Raw genomic sequence first — 7,500 nt, 5'->3', positions numbered from 1 at the left:
GATAAAGTTTTATATGGACTGAACTATTTTTAAATATCAACAAAGTTATTTTGCATATTAATATAATTCATCGTTGACATTGTTTCATTAGCTTCGGGACTTTTTGTCCTTTCCCTCGTTCGTCTCCCATGCGCCCCCTGCTGGTGTGTGGTTACCGTCTCTGTAGATGTAGACGTTGAAGCCGTCGTAGCTGGTGGGGGGTCGGGGGGGCAGCCAGCGCAGCTCCAGCAGGAGGAGGGGCAGCTTGGTGGGCAGGACGGGGGGGTCGGAGGGGAGGCCCATGGCGGAGCCCGGCTCGTTGGAGTCTTCGTACTCTGACACCACGGCGTTCACGAACTCGTCCTCTGTGTCTGTGGTCGGCAGCTCGGTCGGGTCCAGCCAGTAGCTCTGCGTCTCGGCCTCCGTCGTCTGGTTCAGGAGGGCGGCGGCTCCTGACTGGTTCTGTGACGGGCTGAAGGGAACCTGAGTATAAACAGCCGCCGTCTCCTCTGAGACGTTCTCCTCCTGCTCCTCCATCAGCGGGACATCCCGGGCTTGACGGGACGATTGGGCGTTCTTCTGGTTCCCCTCAGGGCGGAGCCTGCTGGCAGCTCCACCTGGCCCCACCCTTGGGCTCAGGTGCATGATCTTATGGGAAATGTTGAGGGGGGGGTATGGCACTGAGGACGAGACGCAAAAAAAGACAAAGTCTCATTTCATTTTAACGAAAAGATCATAAATCTGATCCGTCATTTATAATCATAATTATCATTATGATTATAAAATATGAATCATCTGTTGGTGTTTGTAGATTTTGATGAAATCTTGAAATAAGTGTTCAGTGTTTCCTGAATTGAAAATTTAAATTGAATGATTTGAATCAGGATCATGTTCAGTCTGAAGGATTTAAATACAGTTGTTTTCTCACCTGTCCTGTGGTGCAAAGGTGAGTGTGTGATGTCACTGTGTGACACCAGAGCCGTCTGGTTCACTGTCGCCTCAGAGATCAGCTGGAAGGTGACGTTACGGTAACAGACGCCCGGTAACCAGTGTTTGAAAACCGTCTTCCCTTTGTAGAAATCTACAAAAAACACAAAATGATGTTTAATTTAACTTGAAAAAAGGAAAAATAAAAAGTTCTAAAACTTCATTAGCTGTAAAACAGAAACTGAACAGAGGAAAGTTATGAAATCCTGTTGAAATCTGGTCGGACCTTTATAGAGGAAGGAGCGTCGCTCTTGTGCCTCCGTGTAGCTGATGTTGACTCGGCTGAACACGTTTCCTGCCGGAGGTTCGATCTCAAACACCACGCCGGTTTCTGGAGACTCTTTAAAGTCCGAGATCTGAACACTGTGGACGGGGAGCGGCTCTGACCACAAGAAACACAACAAAACATTCATGAAATTCACACATAATGTGAGTGTTTCATGTCAGAGACGTGTCTTACTTGTGAGGACGGACGCTGTCTTCTCGGGTCGGGACCAGCTCTGTCCCACTCTGAGCAGCAGACTCACAGAGTAACAGAGGCCGTGGAGCGACGTGTTGAAAACCAGCGTCTCGCTCGTGTTCCTGAACTCGGCCACGATGAGTCGAGCCTCTCCAGACACCTGAGCTGCGTACGCTGTGACGTTCTCCTGCAGGTCTGAGCGCTCCAGAGACGCCAGGATCAGACCGTCGTCACTCAGGGACACGTGGAAGGTCGACGAACTCTGGGAAACAAAGAAACGAAGGATTTATCATTTAACACGTTCAGAGACGATAAAGATTCAAATGAAGTCAATCAAATTCTTCCAGCTTGTTTGATCGATGTCAGCTGATGGTCAGAGTCTGAACAAACACATTCTCCTCAGTGATGAAACCTTTCTGTGTTTCAGGTGGAACTGACGCCCCCTGCTGTTCGTTCTCATTATTCTGACAGCAGGAGAGCTGAATCCTCGCTGGGTGTCATCATCATCATCATCATCATCATCATCGTCGTCATCATCATCATCATCATCATCATCATCATCATCGTCATCATCATCATCATCATCATCATCATCATAATCATCATCATCACCATCTCCACAGGAAGTGGGACTCTGACAGGAACCAGCTGCTGATCTGACCTTTGACCTCAGAGGTAAATTCAGTAAAAAAACTCAAATCAGATTTGAAAATCATTGATCTGATACTGATGTAGTTTCCTGTTCGTAAATAAAGTAACATCCCCTGCTTCCAGTCTCTATGCTAAGCTAGGCTAACTTCCAGTCTCTATGCTAAGCTAGGCTAACTTCCAGTCTCTATGCTAAGCTAGGCTAACACCTCCTCCCTGAATATGAGCAGCAGATTTAAACTGTTTTCCGCTGCACAGATTAAACTCAGATCAAAAACAGAAACATGCGACACATGAAGCAGATTAACGTGAAAACACGAGAATGAAAACAAACACTTGACATCAAGTGTCGAGATTATGTGATCAGATTATGACCCACATCTCTAATCTGAGACAAACAGAAAATCAAACTGATGGTTTGTCTCCAGACTAAATATATAATATAATTATATGATATATAATATATATAATATATATATATATATATATATATATATATATTGCCTCTGTATAGAATATTCTATCATATATTTATTGGATCATATTTCAGTTGATAAAGGGTGAAAGGTGCCGCACACAGATTCTGTGGAAACACAAACATCCGTCATCACACAATAAACCATCGGACACTAAATGGAGGAGAAAAGAATCCTCGTTCCATTCAGTGGCGCTCTGTCGTCACCATGGTAACGGAGATGAAAGAGGAGACACATTTGGGGTGGGAGGAGATGCTCATTATGTCCGTCTGATTCCAGGATCACCATGGACACGGATCCGAGCGGCGAACGTCCAGGGCGCCGGAGGCTGAATGTTAATGGACTCGGGCTTGGAGATGAGATGCACACGGTCGAGCAAGAGGAGGTGAGAAAATATTCCCACCAGCTCCACGTGACCTCAGAGAGAATTGAATGTAAAGACGCATCACGACAGATCAGATGATCTGAAACACGTACGTCTTCATGAAACAAATCAAATGTCTAACTCTGTCACTGCAGTGACACAGCAGATATTCCACCGACAAATCAAATGGTTCAACTAAACAAAGCCACTTTCTTTTGTTTTCATATTGTTCTGTCTTCACTGGTGCAGAGGTTGACAGGAAGTGTCCCGGTCGTCCTGACGACCAGTCCGACTGTGAACCAGAGAGAAAAAGAAACAGAATCACAGTCGTCGGCTAAAAAAGACAGAAGAGTAAAAGAAAGTGCGAAGAATCGATTCACGACAACAACTCCCACTTCCAACTGAAAACACAGGTCACATGACCATAACATACACGGGTCATGTGATGTAAACAGGAAGTAGATTGTTTGCAGTTGGTTGCTTAGCAACAGAAACTCCTCTGAAGGAGCAGTGATGGTGAAAAGTCACAGGATTTCTTTTCTCTGAGCGACGACGAGGTGGAACTGTTCCTCACAGGAAGTGTTAGCGACGCTCTGTCTTCACCGCTGGTAGTCGAGTCATGTGACCGATGAGAACCAATCAGAAGAGGACGTGGGCATCACCATTTACTAAAGTCTCAGTTTTTGTTCGGACTAAAACACAAAACCAGAGTTTTCAAAATAAAACGAGATCAGTTCACACGAGTCTCCACCAGTAACCATAGCAACACTGATGAGTCTTATAACTCGGAGGTGTCAGTGTGGGCGGAGCCTCAGTCAGCTGATGGTCACCAGTCTGAACAAACTCTGTCACATGGTTGGAAGAGGTTCACTTTAAAAACAGGAAACAAACGACAGGTTCAGATCGATGAGAAGCTGCTTCCTGAACGCTCACAACTGATTTATAGACAAAACCCAGAGAATCAAACTGATGAGCCCCACACACACAGGCATGTCTCTGAGCTAATGAATGAATGGATGAATGAATGGATGAATGGATGAATGGATGAATGGATGAATGGATGAATGAATGGATGAATGAATGGATGAATGGACGAATGGATGGATGGACGGAGGATCTGACCCTGTGAATGAGCGTTGGGTGGGTGGGGGTGGGGGTCAGGAGGCGTCGTCCTCGGGCAGCTGCCAACATTATCATGCAAACGTGTGGAGACGTGTGTGTGTGTGTGTACTTGTACCTTTGTGAGGACCATTTTGAGCACGGACCTACAGACTGAGGACAGTTGTCCTCATGTCTTCACAGGCTGAGGGTGAAGACTGAGGACAAACACGCCATTTCAGACGTGAACTCCGACTCAGAGCTGGAGAATTCTACCCGAGTTTATCCAGAGTTTGTTTAAACAGACGAAGCAGCAGCTCTGAGCCCCCCCCCCGACTGGCCCCCACACTGGCCCCGACCCCAAAACAATTCAATGAGAACAATAATGGCTGTTATTGCATCATCACAGATTGAAGAGTTATGATGTCATCAGGACGTTATCATACAGCTAAAAACAATTTGAACCCGGTGGAGCTAACGTCGTTAGCTCGCTGCAGCTTTAAAAATGAATCAGATGATGAATGTAACTTTATCTTTGAATCTTCTGTTCACAGCTCAAACTGAATAAATGAGACTTTCTGTTCTCGCTCCAGCGTCCTGACGAGACAATAATGGAGCTGAATGATCTGGTGTTCAGCCATGTTGGAGACGCTCAACTCAGAGAGGACGAGTAACCAGGCCAAACAGGTCAGAGACACAACACACACACACACACACACACACACACACACACACACACACAACACTGAACACACACTGAACAAAAGCTGCTTTCAGACTGAACTCCTCAGGTCTCTGGATCTTCTCTGGAGGACAGTGAGACTCAGTTTGTCTGTCTCCTCCTTCACTCCTGTATAAAGTCTAAGTCCAGGAGAAGTGAGGACACAGCAGAGCGTCCTCCACTGATCCTCTGAGGGAGTGGGGGGGTGATGAGCTTCTGACACGTGACACAAACACGAAGAAACACAAACAAATGTCTCTGGAGACAAAGTGCTGACTCACACGTAGAAGACAGACGAAGACGTGGAGACAGTTTGTGGTGATGAGAGCTGACGACGGTGTCAGGTGATGTAAACATGATCACATGATCACTTCCTGTCTGTCTGCTCCACCTCTCACCTGAAGAACGAGGAGGATCTGATGCTGAACGAGTCTGAGCAGAAAACCTGCTGGAGACGAGTCTCTGGAGACGAGTCTCTGGAGACGAGTCTCTGAGTCTCTACAGACGAGTCTCTGGATTCTACCTGGAGCTCATGTGTGAAAACAGCTACACACTCGACACACAGTGAACACACACACACACACACACACACACACACACACACTGGATGTAGATCAGTTTCAGATTCGTCAACAACAGTTGATATTTTAGTTCTTCACCTGATCTCTAGACTATTTATTGATCGTAGATTCAACTGACGACGTCACTTTTTATACGAGTGTAAAGTCTCGTTCCTCTGTAACGTCATGTGACATCACAATGATGCGTTGGTATGGGTGGGGCTAAGGACGAGGACAGGAACTACAACACGTTTCCTGCAGCCGCTGTGAGTTTCATTTATGTGTTGTTTTCAACACAGAGACGAGTTTCCTCCTGCAGCCGAGCGTTGATGAGGTCACATGGTCGTTATAAGATCATCATCACAGTCATGGACACACACTCATTGTTTTTGTGTGACACATCACAACACAGATCTCATCAGGAGACGAGGTTTGATCAGAGTCGGACTCACAGACAGGAAATGAAAAGGAACATGTGATAGAACCCAACTTCCGAGTGAAGATCAGTTCCTGTTGTCTTCCACCTTCAGACATCACCTGTCACCTGAGGGGCCCCTGGAGATCTGGGGCCTCGGGGGACCTGCTCTGGAATCACTGTGGATTTGAGGCTGGTTTATAGTTGCCAATGTGAGGTCACATGGTCTAACAGCTGAGAGGCGGGTTTACGTCTCGTCCTGCAGAGACACAGATTCACACTAACCAGTTGAAGACGAGACACTGAACCTCCGAGTCTTTGGTAACGTCCATATTCTGGACATTGTGTCGACTCTGGAGGAAACAAAGCGTCTCCACTGACTCTGGAGGAGTCGACTGAGTTCAACAATAAAACTCGTACACACATGTGATGTTACCATATTTTCTCTGCAGCCTACTTTCCTCATGAGTCTACAGAGTATTTTCTTGGTACGCCCACTTGTGGTTTGGAGCATATTGCAACACAGTGACTATAAACACCTCAGTGCAAGAGGCTCAGACCACCGAGACGTCAAGACACTTCTAGAGACGTCAAGACACGTCAAGACACTTCGAGAGACGTCAAGACACTTCGAGAGACGTCAAGAGACGTCAAGACACTTCGAGAGACTTCGAGAGACGTCAAGAGACGTCAAGACACTTCTAGAGACGTCAAGACACTTCTAGAGACGTCAAGAGACGTCAAGACACGTCAAGACACTTCGAGAGACTTCGAGAGACGTCAAGAGACGTCAAGACACTTCTAGAGACGTCAAGAGACGTCAAGACACTTCTAGAGACGTCAAGAGACGTCAAGACACGTCAAGACACTTCGAGAGACTTCGAGAGACGTCAAGAGACGTCAAGACACTTCGAGAGACGTCAAGACACTTCGAGAGACGTCAAGACACTTCGAGAGACTTCTATCAGCTCTAATACATATTAATAAACTGACTGTAAAACGACCACGAGAAACATTCACTCTGAGGTTAAATCATTTTAATTAATATTTTATTAATAGATAATAGTTCCTGAATGATTTTATACTGATCGACAACAACACTAATCGTTACAGCTACTTTAAAAAGACTGAAACGATGCAAACACCAGCAAATAAACTGTCCTCCTTAGATACAAGTACAAGAATGTGTGTCTGTGTGGATCCTGACTGTGTGTTCGTGTATGTGTGTCTATACAGTATGTATATGTGTGTGTGTTGTGTAGAAGTGTGTGTACTGTGTGTGTTATATATTGTGTATATGTGTGTGTGTGTGTATCGTGTCTCAGTCTGGGAGGCAGCAGCCTGACTGACCCACTTTCCTCCGGACAGACCGAGCTGCTCGCCGCCTGTGTGTCCGCTCACAGCAGCGTCACCTCGGGCAGCAGCAGCAGCGGTTGGCGGCTCATGTCTCGTGTGATGAGCATCGAACATGTGATGTGACCCGATCAGTGAACAAAGCCTGAGAACCGTCCGCTCCTCCGCACCGAGCCGGCACCGAGCCTCCTTACCTGGATGATGCAGAGCAGGGTCCCGGTGAGCAGCAGCGGGGAGAGCATGCTGTCTCTGGGTCACAGGGAGTCGATGCTCGGGCCTTTTCCTCCGGTTCATCCAAACAATGGCGAAGATTCTGCAGCAGCGGAGCTCGACGCTCCGTGTGTGCGTGTGAGTGCGTGTGAGTGCGTGTGTGTGAGATTCACAGCAGCTTCATCTTCATCCTCATCTTCATCAGAACCGACCGCAGCTCGAACCGGAC

At 46.8% G+C, this 7,500-nt stretch overlaps 2 protein-coding genes and 1 long non-coding RNA gene across 4 annotated transcripts in view; 2 read left to right on the top strand and 1 right to left on the bottom strand.

Annotated features, from left to right (window-relative positions):
• Positions 1-7,500, bottom strand: part of ptpro (protein tyrosine phosphatase receptor type O) — a 25,288-nt gene that overhangs the window by 17,691 nt on the left and 97 nt on the right. For both annotated transcript variants that reach the window (XM_069519883.1, XM_069519884.1), the window contains exons 1-5: positions 7,256-7,500; positions 1,427-1,688; positions 1,193-1,348; positions 908-1,060; positions 156-659 (exon numbers count right to left, since the gene is read on the bottom strand). The exon at positions 7,256-7,500 is cut by the window's right edge and continues 97 nt beyond it. In XM_069519883.1, the coding sequence (XP_069375984.1) occupies positions 156-659; positions 908-1,060; positions 1,193-1,348; positions 1,427-1,688; positions 7,256-7,303 (1,123 nt within the window). In that variant the 5' untranslated portion in view covers positions 7,304-7,500. The remainder of the gene's footprint in view (positions 1-155; positions 660-907; positions 1,061-1,192; positions 1,349-1,426; positions 1,689-7,255) is intronic.
• On the top strand, positions 2,069-4,592 carry LOC138406777 (uncharacterized). The gene is made up of 3 exons (XR_011240153.1): positions 2,069-2,101; positions 2,830-2,935; positions 4,567-4,592. It is a non-coding gene; the product is annotated as an uncharacterized lncRNA (long non-coding RNA).
• The window catches only part of LOC138406795 (splicing factor 3A subunit 2-like), a 2,885-nt gene continuing 2,686 nt past the window's right edge, over positions 7,302-7,500 (top strand). Inside the window, exon 1 of the mRNA XM_069520063.1 lies at positions 7,302-7,500. This exon is cut by the window's right edge and continues 1,356 nt beyond it. Within this exon, the coding sequence (XP_069376164.1) occupies positions 7,302-7,500 (199 nt within the window).

The sequence above is a fragment of the Paralichthys olivaceus genome, chromosome 23, assembly GCF_024713975.1.
Source record: "Paralichthys olivaceus isolate ysfri-2021 chromosome 23, ASM2471397v2, whole genome shotgun sequence".
Taxonomy (NCBI): Eukaryota; Metazoa; Chordata; class Actinopteri; order Pleuronectiformes; family Paralichthyidae; genus Paralichthys; species Paralichthys olivaceus.
This window is presented reverse-complemented; position numbering and strand designations above follow the sequence as displayed.